The 19,932-nt window shown below is 41.7% G+C and overlaps 2 protein-coding genes across 6 annotated transcripts in view; both read left to right on the top strand.

The window, feature by feature from the left end:
• Nucleotides 1–19,932, top strand: part of LOC126335244 (adenylate cyclase type 8) — a 1,717,934-nt gene that overhangs the window by 768,751 nt on the left and 929,251 nt on the right. The gene's annotated exons all lie outside the window — the stretch shown is intronic.
• On the top strand, nucleotides 4,553–16,579 carry LOC126335245 (E3 ubiquitin-protein ligase Siah1-like). 2 transcript variants are annotated; one of them, XM_049998289.1, is made up of 3 exons: nucleotides 4,553–4,606; nucleotides 5,739–5,842; nucleotides 15,011–16,579. In XM_049998289.1, the coding sequence occupies exon 3, from the start codon at nucleotides 15,082–15,084 to the stop codon at nucleotides 16,231–16,233; it is 1,152 nt and encodes a 383-aa protein (XP_049854246.1). In that variant the 5' UTR covers nucleotides 4,553–4,606; nucleotides 5,739–5,842; nucleotides 15,011–15,081; the 3' UTR covers nucleotides 16,234–16,579. The 2 variants fall into 2 exon arrangements, with proteins under 2 accessions (XP_049854246.1, XP_049854247.1); XM_049998290.1 differs by lacking the exon at nucleotides 5,739–5,842 and having other exon boundaries at nucleotides 4,574–4,606.

The raw sequence follows: 19,932 nt of genomic DNA, 5'->3' as shown, positions 1-19,932 counted from the left end.
GCGCCAATGTTTCGAGCGGAAGTGCTTCCAGGAACCCTTGTGGTTCAGTTTGTCTTTAAAGTATGTGTTGGTGACACACAGCTGATATTTTGCACTGAATTAAAGCAACCGTACACCATTTTCGTTCGTCTTGCTCACTCTTTGTTTGCCTAGGCAGTCAGGCCAAGTGGCACAATCACTACCAATAGGAGCGTTGAAATCACCAAGGATGCATAGACAGTCGCCGGAGAGCAGTCCTTGTACCACATCGCTGAGTTGTTCATAAAACTGATTCTTGGCATCTGCAGCTGAGGTAAGAGTTGGTGCATATACAGGTATTAGCGTTAGTGGTCCACTATTTGTTGTGAAACGCAGAGTCATAATTCGTTCTGATCCCGATCGGGTTTCCGGTACAACACAGCAAGTCATTGTGGACAGCAACACCGATTCCGTGCTGTCTAGTGGATAGCAACATCTTTGCGCTTCCAGAAAAATGTAGTTTTTTCCTGTAATGAGCCATCTTCTGGTAGCCTGGATTCCTGCAGTGCTATTATAGCGATATTAAGTCTGACTAGCTCTAAGTCGATAGCAGCCGTTTTGCGTAGATCTTGAGAGCTTCTGCGGGTGTTCGGGAAGCCTTTCAAGCCTTCCATGTACCGATGCGTAGTGAAATATCATTTTATTTTATTTTTTATTATTGCAGCAGCAGGTATCGATATTATGGCGACTTCTAGCAGTGCTAATGTTCAATAAACCAATGGAACAATCGTCACCAGGACGGGCCGGTACCTAACCGACTGGGGGCTGCCCAGATTGAAGCGTGCGGTGAATGGACAGAGGACATACGATGCCACCCCCCCCCCCCGCCTCCCCCACCGTCAATAGCGACCCCAAGCACCCTCTCCTACACCAGTAAGGACGAGATTATAACCGGTAACTACCGCCATCCGAGTTGTTTTGACATGGATGGAGTGTCTTCTCCATGGATGCTACGGCGCCTGGGACGCAGGATTTAGGCGACAGCGGGCTTGCTCACAACTCGTGCCACCCTCTGGACCTAGCTGACTGGTTCCACAGGTGCGAAAATACGTGACGTGCGGAGTCAGGTTCGCTGCAGCCAACTGGCCCTCATTTCTGGTTGGACTGTACTTGCGCCTAACGGAAGTGCCGATTTCGGGTTTCAGTTTGGAGTTGTCCCTCTCCTACACGGATGGCATGCCAATGCTAACTTAGTCTGTATTTCCGAAGACAAGAGATGAGAAATAGGATAGGACAAGAGGAAAGAAAGGGCGTTGTGAGACACACTTTTTCTGTACTTATGCAGAAAACAGAAAAAAACTATTTTAGCCGTTTTTGCACCGGGGGCCGCAGTTATGTAGATAATAAACAGTAGAAAACGGCTCAAATTTTAATTGTACACACCTTAGACGTTTATCTAGAAGCGCCATTCTCCGTTTCCGAACGTTCTGTACCCCTTACCAAGACAGATACGAAACTTCATGTTTTGTGGGTACCATTAGTGCGAATTGTGTGGATGGATGAAGACAATAGGTATGGGAGCCAGAGCAGAGATAGTGATGGTCTTTTATAGTGGCAGTAAAAGAAAGAGTTGAATACAAGTAGGTACAGTGGAGGAAAACGAGGGAGGAGACAGTGGAAATCAAAAAGAGTGTTGAGTGGAGACCATAGAAAGGCTTTTGTGAGGGTGGGGTCTGGAATTCCCCCCTACTGGCTGGCGATTTTAACTCGAAAAAAATCGCCCTTTCTCCCCTATCCCCTATATCCACTTATTAAAGTTTCCTGGTCTCTGGGTTAAAACCCAGAGCAAACCATCTCCAAGGACACGTATGGAGAGGAGACAATATTGGTTGAAGAGAAATACAGCAGACTGTAGACTAGAAAGAAACAGTGGCCACGGGAGAGAAAAAGGATGGGGCGAAGACAATGGCATGGGATACAGAGACAGTGGAAATGTCAGGGAAAGATACAGTGGTTGGAAGAGAGAGAGAAAGGTGTGAAGACAGTGGCACTGGGAGATACAGACAGGAGAAAATGTGAATGGGAGAGATATATGGACAGTGACAAATTGAATGAGACGCTGAGTGTGAAGGCTTCACTACTACGAGAAACTGGGTAAAAGAATTTAGAATGCTTCGTGCTAAAAAAGCACGAGTATCTCGGCATGCCAAAATTTGGTGAGGACGCTGAATTGAGAAATGAGGCACTTTTCTCTACTTTTCCGTCAGGGGCTTTTTTTCTGCTCCGACAGGAGCATTTTGTAGTTGGAAGAAGAGACGTGTTTCACAGTATCCAAGATGAACAAGTGCTCATAGCTCTTAGATATCGATTTTAGTGCCCACTTTTACGAAACATTTTTTCTTCCTTTGTTGTCAGGCACCTGACCCCCAAAGTATGTGAACGTATGTGAAAGTATTTCTGAAAAACTGTGCACAGTGAGATAAAACAAAAAAATAAAATACACTATGTTTGATAGTACGGTAGGAGTCCAATAATAAGTAACACACACAAGTGCATAAACGTGGACAGAATCATTCTTTAAATGCTATTGTGACAAATTTGTGTGAAATGGACAACAAAATGGAAAACCATGTATATGAATTCAAAAGAAATTCGGTTTATTTAACAAATTTCTAAATGTCCTTAGCAGCTATAATGTACTGCTCTGAGGAATTATGAATGATATTCTCCGGCCAACAAAAATATTTCTTTCCCAAATACTGCAGCTGCAACTTTCCTCTTGAAATAGATCAGGTAAAAGATATATGGTAAAAATTGCGTACCGTCTTCTCGTTGCATGAAGCGTTGGCGGTTGACGATGCGGAACAAGTGTGATCCATACTGGACGACGTAATATTTAAACATGCATGTAATAAGCACTTTTAACGACTGTTCGAATGTAGTTCAATATTGAAGTCAGTTCACTCGGTAAACATGTGTCACTGACCTACTCTAATGTTGCAGATTTTATAGAATTGCTTAGAAAATTAATCCAAGACATTTTAAATTCAAGTACAGCAAGCCCTTTGTTTTCAAATTCCGAAAAAAAGGAAAAGAAAACAGTTTATATACCTGCAGTTACAAATACGGCATCCATACCGGGTTACTAATCAACACCCAAAGCCCCTGAAGTGTGGTCTTCTGATTGTTATCCGAAAAAAAAGTTGCTACTTATCGGTACATAAGACACTAAGCAGTCACTTACGCAGAATATAGGGCGCGGGACTTAAAATCGAAAAAATGAAACATTAAAAAAAACCTTAGTAAAACAAAATAGAAATGAAATTCCTTTTACGTATAAGTAGTGGCATCTTTCAAGAGTAACACTTAGAACAGCGCTGTCCATATTTGCGAATGCAGCTTCGATAGCGGTGCGTAAATACGCGACATTAGGGGGTCTTGTCTTATTGATAACTCTTTCGGCTACACTTCATAGGAGTAGAGGGCTTTGAAATCTGAGATGTTCGGGGGCCAGAACTCCTTTGATCAAACCATGTCAACATTATCCGAGAGCCAATTTTGGACTAAATGGATCGAATGAGGTCGTCCTCTGCCATCCGACGCATTGTTCGCTAGCTGACATTCATTACTGACACCCATTTGCTTAGCGATTGCACCGGGTTTTCCGAAGTTAGCGCCTGAGCCTTTTCGATGACTTCCGCAGTTCGTGACATGCGTTTCCTCGCTGGGTTAGCGGAACCTTCCCCAGACTTCCCCGAAGCATTATACTTTGCCACAATATCGTAAACAGTTGATCTCAGGTAGCCGAAGAATCGAACGGTTTCAGTAGGCGAACTCTCAGCGCGAAGACTTTTGGTAATCGCGGCTCTTCGGTTGTACTCCATACTTGTTCGTAACATCGTGACTATTTCGTGGTTCTGACTGTTTACTAAGACGCCTATGGCTTTCAAGAACTCCAATCGCTACCACCCGCGGAACTACGATATTGGGGGAAATTCAAACTGGTATTTGTCAGAATTTAAGCGCCACACCCTGTATTAATGTAATGAAATATTTTTACACGTTGTCAGTTTAGATGTATGCAGATGATGTTAGGAATAACAAAACAAAAACATTAAATAAAAGACAGTAAATAAAGCAGTATAAACTATCAATTAGTCCCTGATTCAAAGAGAATACACAAAGTGTGAGGTATTACGCGTTCATAGTAGACAAGTATTGGTAGACGAGTTATATCTTAACAGCGACAAAACATGTTCCCAATCTCTAAAAACGTGAAAGCCTTGCATTGTAGCCGCCCATAAAACCATAACTGATTGACAACGCAAGTTCCAGACACTCACTTAATGTTCTTCAGTTTATAACTAGACAACTACTAACTGCGTTTAGCGTGATATGGTCACTAGGTCATTTCCAGAGACAGACTTGTCCAAAAAAGAGCTGCTGTTTGCCGGAATTTCAAAGAGAAAAATCTTATCTCTCGATATCACTCGCTCTCTTATCGTGCTCTCTGCGTATGTTTTGCCAGACGATGTTCAGCGTTGTACACGATAAGATAAACCACTGCTGCAGACCTCTGCTTACGACACGATAGCCAGTTGCGACGCAGCTGCTACAAACCACCAACTAGCTGCAGTTCCCACTTCAAGTGAGTATGTGTGCTGCACGTGTTAACTGTGAGGCAGGTCCTCAAGCAGTTCCTGTTTCGTGTTGGATGTAATTATTCTGTGCATGTTATGCGAGTATCACTGATATTCTACTTATTTTGATAATTATATGAGGTGCAAGTTACATTAAAGTTTATGAGTTTCAAATCGGAAAGGACACATGTGACTGAAATTAACTTCATGCCAAGATTCAGGTACATGATACAATGCAAATTATCTGTGTTACAAAGGTACACATGATCTCTGACTGAAAATACAATGTGGCTTGATGTTTTCAAGTTCAGTAATCAGAAGCACTAAACTTTATCGCAAAGCTTCAAGGACGGCGTAGACATATTCTTGACGAATCTCTCTTTCGCCAGTTGTATGTCCATGAAGCATACTGTCCTTAGATGGGAAATTTCTCACAAATTTTCACCCATCAGCCTAGTGAATGCTAGAAGTGCGCATTCGAAACCAATGTCAGCTATTTTCGATTATTTTTGCGCACCATTTTCTTACCACCCCAACTCCAACGAGTTGATATAGGGATATTCAGGTCCTACAGTATGCGTTTACGATTAGCAAAATATATGGGTGTATAATTTGTTTGAAAGCTCTACAAGCTTTCGTGTGTTGGATCAAAGACACAATGTCTGTAAATAATAAAGTTTTCCAGTAAGAATAAACAGCGTCCCAGTTGTTGTGTTATCAGTCTGAAGTAATTATTAGTTCACCAGTGAAAATTATCACATTATCGACTGCACACGAAACGGTGACGCATGAGACAACTGAAGATTTTGAAGCGATTATATGTCGAATTTAGTTCGGTGGAAGGGAACAGATTTTCTCAAGCTAAGGTCTATGGACACACTACCTAAAAGTCTACTTAACGCGAAAGTGTCTAGATATGAAACAATGTTATCACATAGAAGAGAAAGGTGTTTAATTCAAAAACGAATATTTGTTTACCTTCTGCGGAAAATGTCCACATAAGCAAACCCCTGCGGTAAAACTGAATACTGTCGAGTTAAAAGAGTTTCCATCGCTCACCATTAATGATATTCAATGAGTAATTTATAAGGCTATACTTTCTCTGATTTAATTTACTTATGCTTATTGTTTTATTTGTAGTTCGTCCACATATCCCCGCGCTGGGTAGCCGCGCGGTCTGGGGGCACCTTGTCACGGTTCGCGCAGATCCCTGGTCGGAGGTTCGAGTGCTCCCTCGGGCATGGGTGTGTGTTGTCATTAGTATAAGTTAGTTTCAGTTAGATTAAGTAGTGTGTAAGCCTAGGGACCGGTGACCTCTGCAGTTTGGTCCCATAGGAACTTACAACAAATTTCCAAAATTTCCTTCAATTATCTATTACGCATCGCATAAGCCCGTTTTGCTCAAATATATTGCTTTTAGTGCAGATGTTGGAAGAGAAAATTTCTTCAATCTTGGCTTTACATGCACAACGTTTTATGAATAGCTGGAAGATATCTACGTAATTATATAAGCGGGGTTGTGTCTTTCGGACATGTTCGAAAGAACAGACACCATTTTGATCCTGCAGGCGCTGTGAATCAAGACACAAAAGTATTAAAGACGTTAGCTTCCGGTGGGCTTTCATTTATACCCATGGGGAAAGTTGAAAATTTGTGCCTGACTAGGATTTGAACCTGGACCTCCTGCTTAATAGCCATTTATGCTGACCACTACGCCATCCGGACACAGTTGTCATCAGAACCTCACAGACTACCCTAACACACTCCCCAGCAGACCCAACTATGATGTTCCCCTTAGAATTTGTGTCTGACGGGAGCCATGCTTGGGTTGTCTGGATGATTATGGCAAACACTGTGTCGTGTGTGGAGCATCTGCCTAGTAAGCACGAGACCCGGGTTCAAATCCCAGTCTGTCACAAATTTTCAGCTTGCCCCATCGATATAAATCAGTTCCCACTGGCAGCTAATGACTTTAATAACTTCGTGTCTGGAAAGATATCTGTTTACCTCGAGTTATTAGGGTACAATGTATTACCTCACTTCAGTAGTCGATTTTGTTTACGTGAGCACATCTCTAATAGGGTGCAGCCGGGCCGGGCCGCTCGTCTGCTTTTTGTTGACGCTACCGTTCAGTTCACCTACCTCGACAGGATCTTGCCAATTTCCCTTCACTCTGTAGTAGCAGATACGTGCTAGGCAGTGAAAAGCAGCGTTGAAGACACCACCCCCTAATACCTACCACACAGAGGCCACGTATCTCTAGTTGAAAATCAGTTCCTGAAAGTTCATGATTAAAATATCGGGCTTTCGGGATCTTCAGTTTACTTACAGAAAAACGTTTAAAATTAGATTAACTCTGCTTTTTATTCATGTTGAAACACATGAAATGGCTATCAAATCCGTATTTAACATGGTACAGCTTTATCATTCAAGTTCACTGTCTGTATAACAAAAATTCACTCGAAAAACAGCCAGAATTTTAGTAAGTCCAACCAGAGTAATTTTCACGTTCTACCAGTCACAGGCCTACAACTATTCGCGAGTTAAACATTCGGTCGTTTCACTTGTTGGTTAGTTGGTTTGTGAGATTGAAGGGACCAGACTGCGATGGTCATCAGTCCCTGTTTCTCTGGTCTTCTTCGTAAGAGGTCCTCGCCAAAATACTCCGTACAGAACACGAAACACGCCACGTGGAGTTATTACTACGACCAGAAAGTTCACACGCTCATATCTCTCAAACTATTTAATTTAGAAACACGAAACGTTCATTAAAATGTTCGTAACTCTAGTCGCTTCAGTCACGATATGTCCGAACCGAAATTAGCTCACTATTTCCTCATCTTACAGAGTATTTTTAAGGAGCGATGTGACCCCGCATGGATTAGCCGAGCGGTCTGAGGCGCTGCAGTCATGGACTGTGCGGCTGATCCCGGTGGAGCTTCGAGTCCACCCTCGGGCATCGGTGTGTGTTCTTAGGATAATTTAGGTTAAGTAGTGTGTAAGCTTAGGAACTGATCACCTGAGCAGTTGAGTCCCATAAGATTTCACACACATTTAAACATTTTTTGACCTCGCGTCGTCCGTACCCTGGCCAGCAAACGACTCGTCTTAAGATACTCTATTCCCACTCCTCTTTTCGCATGGGAACGGCTTCATTCTGATTGGCTGTTGATCTAAATGACCAATGAGAACGTTTCTTCCTTATCATTCTCACGGCAAATATTGCCTTATCCAATCACTAATTTGATAGTAATTAATGTCAGTAGAACTTCAAATCCTTGTGTTTTGTTTAATCAAAATAAACGAAGTGCAAAATATATCCTTCAAATTGATAAATAAACTTATTTCGCCTCTAACCTCCATTCTGGCTACTTTTATACAAAAGCGACATACGTCACCTGAACCGTGGTTGCAAAATAACTTTCCCACGGTTATTTTGTACAAGGTTTTACGTAAAATGAAATAATAAATTTTAACGCATGTTCCACATACACTCTCTCAACCAGTCTCACGCACTCACTTGGCAAAATATAATCAAATTATAATAATAACCGAGTTTTGTATTACGTAATGCATAGTGACTGAAGTTTTAAAAAGAAAATTCTAATTAATTTATACACTGACAACTTTGGAATGGCTTCAAATGATAAAGAAAATCAATCTGTTATTGTTCCTAACTTGGTTCTAACAAACAAGCGCAGGTTCTAGGAGTTTTAGGTAATTCGCCTTATCTCCAAAACTGTAATAAATAAAAATCTGAAATTTTGACATCATCATTCCATTAATAACAAAAGGCTTTGTACCAAATTTCAGCAAAATCGTATAACAACTAATATGGATTATTAAGATCCGTATAGGGCATGAACCTTCGTATCGACTGAATGTTACGCTATGCAGTTCTCACGGCATGCAGCGTCAGCTGTGCTGTGATCAAAGCGAAATAGAAACATAACCATCCTGCAGCCTAGGTACTAGACGGCTGCGTGTCTTACTGCAACGAATGTCATCTCTTAATAACTTGCTGCAAGGATGGCGCAGTGGTTACCTCATCCCGCTTGTGAGCAAAAATCTTCGTTCAAATACCGACTTGCTACCAATTTTAATTCATAGCTTCAGCGTGAATTCTTTGTCACGGACAAGAAAACGTTTCGGAACAAGAGCTATTTGCTATCAATGCATGTAAAGGTAATAGTAAGTGAAATTATTTTCTTTTTGGCTGGACCCTCTGAATAGAATATATCATAACATGACCTTTAATAACGAATTATTACAGGAAAGCTGCATACAGCTTAATTGGTAGCCCTTCTTCCCACCTACAAGCTTGTTTTCGTTATAGAGCCATTCTCAAGTAAACGTCTAGATGGAACAGACACCAATATTGCATCAGTGAATAAACTCGACTGTAACTATAGAGCACCAACGAGGATAAACTGTCAAACTAGCTGTCAAAAGTATTACACGAAAAAATTTTACACAAATAGAAAATAAATAAGACAAGTAATACACAGACTATCGACAATTTACTCACTGATGCAATATGGGTGTTTATTACAACTAGACGTTTACGTGAGAATGACGCTATAGCCGGAACAACCTTGTAGTAAGGAAGAAGCACTATTAATTAAACTACTTGCAGCTTGCTTGAATTAAGTCAATATTAAATATCATATGACATATTCGATGCTGACGGCCCAGCCGAAAAAAAATATTGACGTTAACTGTAAGTGAGAGGAAGTCCTTTCTGAAGGTCCATTCAAGGACTGAAATCTTAGACGGAACTTTCTTTTTTTTGCGATATCTGTGATCTGATCATATATATATACTCCTGGAAATAAGAACGCAGTGAATTCATTGTCCCAGGATCCCAGGAAGGGGAAACTTCATTGACACATTCCTGGGGTCAGATACATCACATGATCACACTGACAGAACCACAGGCACATAGACACAGGCAACAGAGCATGCACAATGTCGGCACTAGTACAGTGTATATCCATCCACCTTTCGCAGCAATGCAGGCTGCTATTCTCCCATGGAGACGATCGTAGAGATGCTGGATGTAGTCCTGTGGAACGGCTTGCCATGCCATTTCCACCTGGCGACTCAGTTGGACCAGCGTTCGTGCTGGACGTGCAGACCGCGTGAGACGACGCTTCATCCAGTCCCAAACATGCTCAATGGGGGACAGATCCGGAGATCTTGCTGGCCAGGGTAGTTGACTTACACCTTCTAGAGCACGTTAGGTGGCACGGGATACATGCGGACGTGCATTGTCCTGTTGGAACAGCAAGTTCCCTTGCCGGTCTAGGAATGGTAGAACGATGGGTTCGATGACGGTTTAGATGTACCGTGCACTATTCAGTGTCCCCTCGACGATCACCAGAGGTGTACGGCCAGTGTAGGAGATCGCTCCCCACACCATGATGCCGGGTGTTGGCCCTGTGTGCCTCGGTCGCATGCAGTCCTGATTGTGGCGCTCACCTGCACGGCGCCATACACGCATACGACCATCATTGGCACCAAGGCAGAAGCGACTCTCATCGCTGAAGACGACACGTCTCCATTCGTCCCTCCATTCACGCCTGTCGCGACACCACTGGAGGCGGGCTGCACGATGTTGGGGCGTGAGCGGAAGACGGCCTAACGGTGTGCGGGACCGTAGCCCAGCTTCATGGAGACGGTTGCGAATGGTCCTCGCCGATACCCCAGGAGCAACAGTGTCCCTAATTTGCTGGGAAGTGGAGACCTCACGCCCCACGTGTTGAGCAATTCGGCGGTACGTCCACCCGGCCTCCCGCATGCCCACTATACGCCCTCACTCAAAGTCCGTCAACTGCACATACGGTTCACGTCCACGCTGTCGCGGCATGCTACCAGTGTTAAAGACTGCGATGGAGCTCCGTATGCCACGGCAAACTGGCTGACACTGACGGCGGCGGTGCACAAATGCTGCGCAGTTAGCGCCATTCGACGGCCAACACCGCGGTTCCTGGTGTGTCCGCTGTGCCGTGCGTGTGATCATTGCTTGTACAGCCCTCTCGCAGTGTCCGGAGCAAGTATGGTGGGTCTGACACACCGGTGTCAATGTGTTCTTTTTTCCATTTCCAGGAGTGTATGTGTGTGTGTGTGTGTGTGTGTGTGTGTGTGTGTGTGTGATGGGTTTGTGGGTGTGGGTGAGGTGAGCAGAAGGCAGGAGGGAGAAATAGAGAATGAAAGGAAGAAGGAAAGAGAGAGAGAGAGAGAGAGAGAGAGAGAGAGAGAGAGAGAGAGAGGAAGGTATGTATTTATTTTAATGTGGCTGCTTGTGCAAGAGGGATAATTTGTATCTTATCATATCTTTTATTAAGTGTAGTTGGGAGTCTTTACTGATGTGTGTTTGTTCATTTATCACATGTTTGTTTTGAGCAATGGCTTTCTGGATGTGGAAGTTTTCTTGCATTTGCACATGATACTTGTCATAATTGTTTCTTCTTATTATTTTCAGATCTTGTTCCATGTTTGTAGGACGGTGGTTATGTTGTTTTAATTGCTCTGAAAATGCTGAATGGTTTGTTTCGTACTTCCAACGCCTGATGTGTTCTATGTATCGTGTTTTGAAATTCCTGCATGTCATGTTTTCCTTACATTGCTTCCGTACTTTGACATTCAAGTTCGTATATTCCTGATCCCTGGATTTTATCCCTCTCTGTTGTTGGTTGGTTTAACTTCGACTGCAAGGTTTGTACAGTTTCATCTGCTATTTGAAAGTCCTGTTTATGTTTGCCACTCTCTATGTTAATTTATGTGTGTAAGCCATAGTGTACTTTCTGCTTCTTTTCTGTCGACTGTTGACACTGTGCATGTGCACTGAGTGTGTTTGTGAATTTGCAAATTGCAAGTTATCTTGTATTCTGGATATGTTGTGTTTGGTTTGTATTTGTGTTTTAATTTTGTGATTGAATCTGTGTATACAGGTATGTTATACCCATTGTTCCAGGGTGTTTCAAAAATGACCGGTGTATTTGAAACGGCAATAAAAACTAAACGAGCAGTGATAGAAATACACCATTTGTTTCAATATGCTTGGGACAACAGTACAGTTTCAGGCGGACAACCTTTCGAAATTACAGTAGTTACAATTTTCAACAACAGATGGCGCTGCAGGTGATTTGAAAGATATAGAAGACAACACAGTCTGTGGGTGCGCCATTCTGTACGTCGTCTTTCTGCTGTAAGAGTGTGCTGTTCACAACGTGCAAGTGTGCTGTGGACAACATGGTTTATTCCTTAGAACTGAGGATTTTTCTGGTGTTGGAATTCCACCGCCTAGAACACAGTGTTGTTGCAACAAGACGAAGCTTTCAACGGAGGTTTAATGTAACCAAAGGACCGAAAAGCGATACAATAAAGGATCTGTTTGAAAAATTTCAACGGACTGGGAACGTGACGGATGAACGTGCTGGAAAGGTAGGGCGACCGCGTACGGCAACCACAGAGGGCAACGCGCACCTAGTGCAGCAGGTGATCCAACAGCGGCCTCGGGTTTCCGTTCGCCGTGTTGCAGCTGCGGTCCAAATGACGCCAACGTCCACGTATCGTCTCATGTGCCAGAGTTTACACCTCTATCCATACAAAATTCAAACGCGGCAACCCCTCAGCGCCGCTACCATTGCTGCACGAGAGACATTCGCTAACGATATAGTGCACAGGATTGATGACGGCGATTTGCATGTGGGCAGCATTTGGTTTACTGACGAAGCTTATTTTTACCTGGACGGCTTCGTCAATAAACAGAACTGGCGCATATGGGTAACCGAAAAGCCCCATGTTGCAGTCCCATCGTCCCTGCATCCTCAAAAAGTACTGGTCTGGGCCGCCATTTCTTACAAAGGAATCATTGGCCCATTTTTCAGATGCGAAACGATTACTGCATCACGCTATCTGGACACTCTTCGTGAATTTGTGGCGGTACAAACTGCCTTAGACGACACTGTGACTTCTTTCTGTGGGGACTTGAAAGACCAGATGCACCGCCAGAATCCAGAAACAATTGAACAGCTAAAGCAGTACATCTCATCTGCATGTGAAACCATTCCGCCAGACACGTTGTCAAAGGTTTCGGGTAATTTCATTCACAGACTACGCCATATTATTGCTACGCATGGTGGATATGTGGAAAATATCGTACTATAGAGTTTACCAGACCGCAGCGCCATCTGTTGTTGACAATTGTAACTACTGTAATTTCGAAAGTGTGTCTGCCTGAAAATGTACTGTTGTCCCAAGCATATTGCAACAAACGGTGTATTTCTATCGCTGCTCATTTAGTTTTTATTGCCGTTTCAAATATACTGGTCATTTTTGAAACACCCTGTAGATATTTGTGTTATTGTATTCATTTCTTTTTCATGGTTTCTGTTGTTCAGCGGGATCCTATTTCACCTCTATAACATATGTCTTAGTGCAGCAAACTTCTGGTTGTGGGGATAATTAGATGGTGAGTGTATTATGTGACTGTGGCTGTTGATGTTCTGAAGATGTTAAATTTATGTTTACCATTTTATTATTGTTAGGTCAAGAAAATTTATTTGAATGTCTTTCTCAAATGTGAAATTAATGTTATGATGTTCTTTGTTGATTTCAGAGTGGTGTTAATCAGGTTTTTTTTTTTACTCATCCACCAAACAAATAATGTCATCCACATATTTGTACCAATTTATGATTTTAAATCTCTCGTTACTGGTTAAGTTTTCAACTATCTGATTTTCTGGATGACTGATAAAAATGTTTGCTATTGTTTCTGATTGTGGGGATCCCATGGGCAATCCACCACTTTGCAGATAATATTCATTCTCAAACTGGAAGTACTTTTGTTCGCTTGTTAGTCTGAGCAATATTGTTATTTCTTTTACTGTTTCTATAGTAGCGTTGCTGTGGGATATGTTCTATGATTTCAATTGTTTCTGTGATAGAGATGGAGGTATACGTGTTTTCTGTGTCGAATGAAATCAGTGATGCTGTGTTGTGTGTAGTACCTGTATGTTTTGGATGCTTTCTCTTAGGTTTCCTGTTTATCACTGTTCTGTTGATTTCATTTTATAGCGTTTTGTAATTATCTTTTTATGATGTTTGGCTGCAAAACTGTGCAAACCCTCCAATCAGACTTAGCCAACCAACAACCGCGAAAGATAAGTTCCAGGGATCAGGAATATACAAAATTGAATGTCAAAGCTGTAATGCAGTGTACAAAGGCATGACATGCAGGAATTTAAAAAAAGGACACAAAGAACACATTAGGTGTTGGAAGTACAAAAAAACCATTCCACATTTGTAAAGCACTTAAAACATCATAACCACAATCCTACAAACACGGAACAAGATATTAAAATAATCGGAATAAAGAACCATGACAAATACCTTATACAAATGGAAGAAAATTTGCACATCCAGAAAGCCATTGCTGAAAACAAACATATGATGTATGAACAAACACACGTCAGTACTGATTCCAGCTACACTTAATGAAAGAAATGATAAGATCAAGATCTTCACTTTTGCATATGCAGCCGCATTAAATCAAATATATGCCTTTCTCTCTCAGGTGGAGGATGAGATGGAATGACAGAGGGAGAGGTGAAAAAGGACAGAGAAAGAGAGCAGGTCGAGATGGACTGATAGGAGGAGATGTACAGAGGGAACAGGAGGAGAAGGAGCTTGACGTGGAGGGTGAGTAGATGAACTTTGAGGAGGAAGAGGAGATGACTTAGAGGTGGGAAGGAGGGAGGTAATGGGCAGAGAGAGAGGGGAAGTAGCAGATGGTCAGAGAAAAGGTGGAGAAGCAGATGGGTGGAATGAGGGGGCAGGAACAAAGAACAGGGAGAAGGGCAGGACGAGATGGAAAGAGAGTGGGGGAAGGAGAAGATGGTCTGATAGAATATTGGAATAAATACATACCCTGCCAACATTGGGTACTCGGCTAGTCCGTTAACTGTTCCTCAAACTTATTGCTGCCTCCACTAGACATCACCAACCCACTGACTACCTGACAACATAAAAATCCGCTCATTGTCAGCGCCTGCAGTGATCTACGGATTTCAGAGTGACCGCCAAGGAATTGTCTGCTGACGAAACAGTGCACTCTGCTGACGAAACAGTGCACTTATAAACATCAAAGTCAGTTTTACAGTACTGGTATGAAAATATTATTAATATAATTTATTTATTTGAAGGGTAAATACTAAAAATATTGATTTCATTTCAATTTCATTGATTTGTTTCATTTAGTTTATTGCAAACTAATGAAAAGCGCTATCATACCACATTGTATTCGTTTATCGATTGCACTCATTGTACCCTATGGAATGTAGTGTATCAGTAATTACTCTTTATGGCTGAACCTAATTATTGCACTTGTATTTTCTTTCTCTCATCAGCAAGCTGAAAGTGGAACCGGCATTACAAGGAATTTGGGAACTGATGGGTGCCAACAACGAGACTTGAAATCATGTTTAGCAGACCAACAAGCTCAAACAGGCTGAGTAAGATTTCGGGCAACAGAGAAATAACAGAAAATCAGCCGGTACCTCCTCCGAGACGACCAAAGCCTTCTACATTGAACAACACTGGAGGCGAGTATCAATGCCCCGTGCCAGCGAAGCTGGGAACACCAAAGAACGCTGTTAGCGATGCTCCATCCCCACTTCCGTCGAAGCCAGAAGCACTGAAGGATGCTCAAGACGAAACTCCACCTGTGCAACTGCGAACAGGCCTCACGGCGACAGCCTCCATGAGACTCCAGCCTCAGCAGAGACTGCAGTTGGCTCGCCATGTCACCATATCCAGCAGCTCTGGAGGCGATCTCAAGAAGGGTGTGCTCGACGCCCTCCGGTGTCCAATCTGCAGTCAGTACATGGTGCCACCCATCTTCATGTGCGCCAGTGGGCACAGCATTTGTGACACATGCAAGGCCAAGTGCCAGGATGTGTGCCCTTCCTGTGGTGAACGCATCGAGACAACTCGCAACCTGGCCCTGGAGCGTCTGGCGGAGTCTTCGTCGTCGCTGTACCCTTGTGGCCATTGGGAAAGGGGCTGCCGACAGCAGCTGCCGTCCAAACAGCTGCGACGCCACGAGGCTGGTTGCATCTTCCGGCCACTACTCTGCCCCCTAGCATGTGGCTGGCACGGCCGTCGCGACCACCTGTTGTCCCATGCAAAATGCGCACACCCTAACCGCTACTCTGCTGTCGTGGACACTAGTGTGCTCCACATCCAGTGGGACCTACCGCTGAAAGCGTCCTTCCACGATTACCGCCACGCCGTCTTTGCGTTCGGGGAGTCCTTCGCCTACGTGAAGCACTTCAGTGAGGAGAAGCGCAAGATGTACCTGGCTGTGCAGCTCCTTGGTGATCCTGCCAACACTTCGAGTTTTAGGTACAAGTTCGAGATGGCCAAGGAGAAGGGAGGTTGTTATGAATCCATGTCTCGTACGCGCTCTGTGCACTCCTGCGATGAGGACCTTGACACTGTACTTCAGTCGAACGGCTGCATCACTATAGACTTTGAAACACTAGTCTATTTTGGGAATGGGCCACGTACCTTCATGATATTCAAGGTGCAGGAGAAGGACGCCAGCAATGGCAAATTGCTCGTGATTTAATTCTCACAATGATTAATATTTGTCTCTTGGGGCACCTCAAACTCCTATTGCAACACTTTGCAGCACTAACTATAAACTACAGTAACTGGATGACTACTGTACAAAACTACTGTACAAAACATATCAAATTTCTACTAATTTTTGAGGATCTATGCAATGTAATATTATGTAGCAACCTGAAATAACAACCAAATATCCTAATTGGACATGGAAGGTATGTGTAACATACAAGACAACGGGGAGGAGAGTGAGGTGCTGATGTCTGTTGTTGCTTTCCGTGTTGTACCGTACTTGAATGATGTTAGGGAATACTTATATGTTATTTATTAAAACATGTAATAAATAATTTTTGCTATTCTGTATACAAAATAAGAGCCAGCAATAACACAATTTGGCTATCTACTATTTAATACTTAAAACTTTCAGGTAGGTTTGTATGATACATTTAAACATAGCCATGTGGCAAGAGTCTATTCACGTCATGTGGTGCAATGAATGCTTCAGCCACGCATTTAAGTATTCATGTTTTTATGGATGTTTATGATAATGAGATGAGAGTTGACAGAGAAGTCTGATGTTGCTGCACAGCCTACTCCTCTTGAATGATTCCAAATGGACCAGCAAGCTTAATTACATGTATTCCTAATTTGGTGGTGCATCGTTTCTACTTATCTTACTTATCGAGAAATAACCAATTTTCCAAAATGACTATAATAGTAACGCAAATTATACATTTTGCACTGGAACGACTGTTGAAACCAGTAGATAATCACATTCTAAACTTGGACATGTGCGAAGATACATTTAAAACATGACATCTAATATGTCAACTATGTCCAGTAAACAAATTACTCACTTAGTATTTAGGCCGGCCGTTGAGGCCGAGCGGTTCTAGGCGCTAGTCTGGAACTGTACGACCGCTACGGTCGCGCTGCTTCGGGTATGGATGTGTGTGATGTCCTTAGTTTAGTTAGGTTTAAGTCGTTCTAAGTTCTAGGAAACTCATGACCTCAGAAGTTAAGTCCCATAGTGCTAAGAGCCATTTTTGAACCATACAATATTTAGTTTAACATCACACTTTCTGCAATTTTAGTGGTGTTTTTCATTCAGGTTCCTGTATGATTTGTTGTTACAGTAACTTCATATATGGAAGAGAAGAGGGAGACATATAAGAGTATCAAAACAAGGACCCATACGTGTGGTAAAGCAGATAAGGAAAGCTTATCACAATCTAGAAAAATGTATAAAGCTTCTGGACCCGTAACCCACAAGCCTGTGGACCAAAACCGTGCTCTGCTACCATTAGTGTGGAAGAAGCTATTAAGGAGTGGTGAGGCGCCGGGATAACCTGAATTGAGATATCCTTTGCAAACAAATTTATTAACAAACAATCCTTACTCAATAGTTACTAGAAAACATATTGTCTGACCCCTTTATTTTCTTGTACCAATCATTAGGCGTACTTTTAATAATACAACATCAAGGGGATAATACCATTCTTGCAGCAGCGCCAAATTTGAGCCCACAGTAATTATAACATCAATTAAAAGTTTCAACTCAACTGAATAACTATTTGTGATAAGACGTTTGAAATGCCCAAGGCTACTTCAAAAATGCTTGTAGAAACATTTAAAAAGATTTATAATGACAAACTGACAGGAATTCAAACCTAAAAACAATATTCACATAAATCCAATTTAACAAAGCACTTTAAATACACAACAGATTATAGCAGGACTACCTTATCACAGGTTTCATATACGCCATTATTTTCTCGTGCCACAGTTTAAAATTTGCTCAGTTACTGTACAGGAGTACAGAACAATTTCATACAAGTTTAGGTGCATACGTCTTCACATGAACGCCAAATTAAGAGGCCTGAATAGTTCAATTACAAAAGTGCGGGCGAGTCGTTTTCCGGCACATACACAGGCTGATACCAGCACAGGTCCCCGCTCGCCACCTTACTCGTGCCGCTGCTACTCAAAGACTCCTTCCCTGCCCGAATCAAGCCTCCTCGCAGACCGCTTTCACTCCACAAGCTTCTCTCACACAGAAATTAAGAGATTATAGACAACGAGAGATTCCACCTGCGAGGCACAAAGTCGAAAAATAATAAACAGTTTGGAAGATTTTGACTCATGATACAGAAACAAAAGAGGCCAGCAATTTTAATTACATGTGTTCCTAATTTATTGGTACATCTTACATACTTAATTTACTTGTCTAAAAAAACTGTACAAAAATGTCTGTAATAGTAATGAAAATTATATCTTTTGCTCTGAAACCACTGTTGAAACCCATATATAAAGACATGTAAACTTTATACATACGCAAAGATACATTTAAAACATGACTCTAAGATGTCAACCATCTGCAGTAAACAAATTACTCACACAACATTTAATTTGATATCACACTTTCTGCAATATTAGTGGTGTCTCTAATTTAGTGGTGGCAAAGTAGCCCCATATATGGAACACATTAGGGAAACATGTAAGAGTATCAAGACACATAGATGTGTTAAAACAAATTTATAAAATATATCACATCTCTAGAAAAAAGTGTAAACTACTCAACTGGAGCATTCGTAAGAGTATCTGAATCTATAAAAGTGGAAATCATTTTTGTGGAAGAACTTAGACATGCCGGTTGATACTTGGATTGTCTAAACTTACCACATCAAAAATTCTTAGGTTTTTCCAGGAGACTGCCGATATGTCGAATTGAAGTCTGCTCAAAAAATAAACATATTTCAAGAAAACAGTATTGTAAACAGTCGGACTTAATCTGCCACGGGAGTGATGATGACGAATATGAAAATTTGTATGATATTATTATCTTAAATTATATTTATGTTAGTTACTAAGCAAACACATTGAATTTGACACAATTCACAGTACCACATTTCACCTACTAGTAAAATTATTCATGTCGTTGTTTAAGTATATTTTCTGTAGGAGATGTGTTGGAATTCTGTTTGTATGGTTTCAATATCTCATTGAAGCCTGAATCTCCGATGTAATGCCTGTACTATTATTGTGGATATACAAAAATGATGGATTACCTACTTTGTGTTCAGCCATATATTTTTATATATATTTCTGTGTCATAAAGAATTCATATTGCTTTACATGATGTCTCACCCCCGTAGCTATCGTTCTATAAAACTGTTAAGCCATGCTGTAAATTTGCTTTTTGTTAATTACTGGATTCCTCATAGAACAAATATTACTGCAATATGACTAGATTATGTTGATAATACGTAATTAACTACATATTTAGACACATGTTCCAAAAATCATAACAGATATAGATGCAAAACATATACATGACAACAGTTAACATATATTTTAATGAAAGTTGTATCGGTACATGACTGCTATTTATAGACTTCTAAATGATAACTTTTTCTTTTCAAAACGTCTTCCATTTTACTGAAGGTGTAGTCGAGAATGAAAACTGAAACATAACTTTTGTAACTTAAAAACAACCAAACACAATGAACAAAAATGACTATGTCGTCTGTGCTCTTTTCCCCAGTGTGTTAGCTGCTGGAGCGTTAAAATTTTCCTTTCCAGTCGTTAGTAGATTGATATGACGAGATCTTTTCTAATGAAATTCTTCTTATACTGTGGTCGTATCATAGCGTGATGTATTCCAATGTTGGACAATTATTGAAGGTATACGTTATCATCC

Source organism: Schistocerca gregaria, chromosome 2 (genome assembly GCF_023897955.1).
Source record: "Schistocerca gregaria isolate iqSchGreg1 chromosome 2, iqSchGreg1.2, whole genome shotgun sequence".
In the NCBI taxonomy this organism is placed as follows: Eukaryota; Metazoa; Arthropoda; class Insecta; order Orthoptera; family Acrididae; genus Schistocerca; species Schistocerca gregaria.
This window is presented reverse-complemented; position numbering and strand designations above follow the sequence as displayed.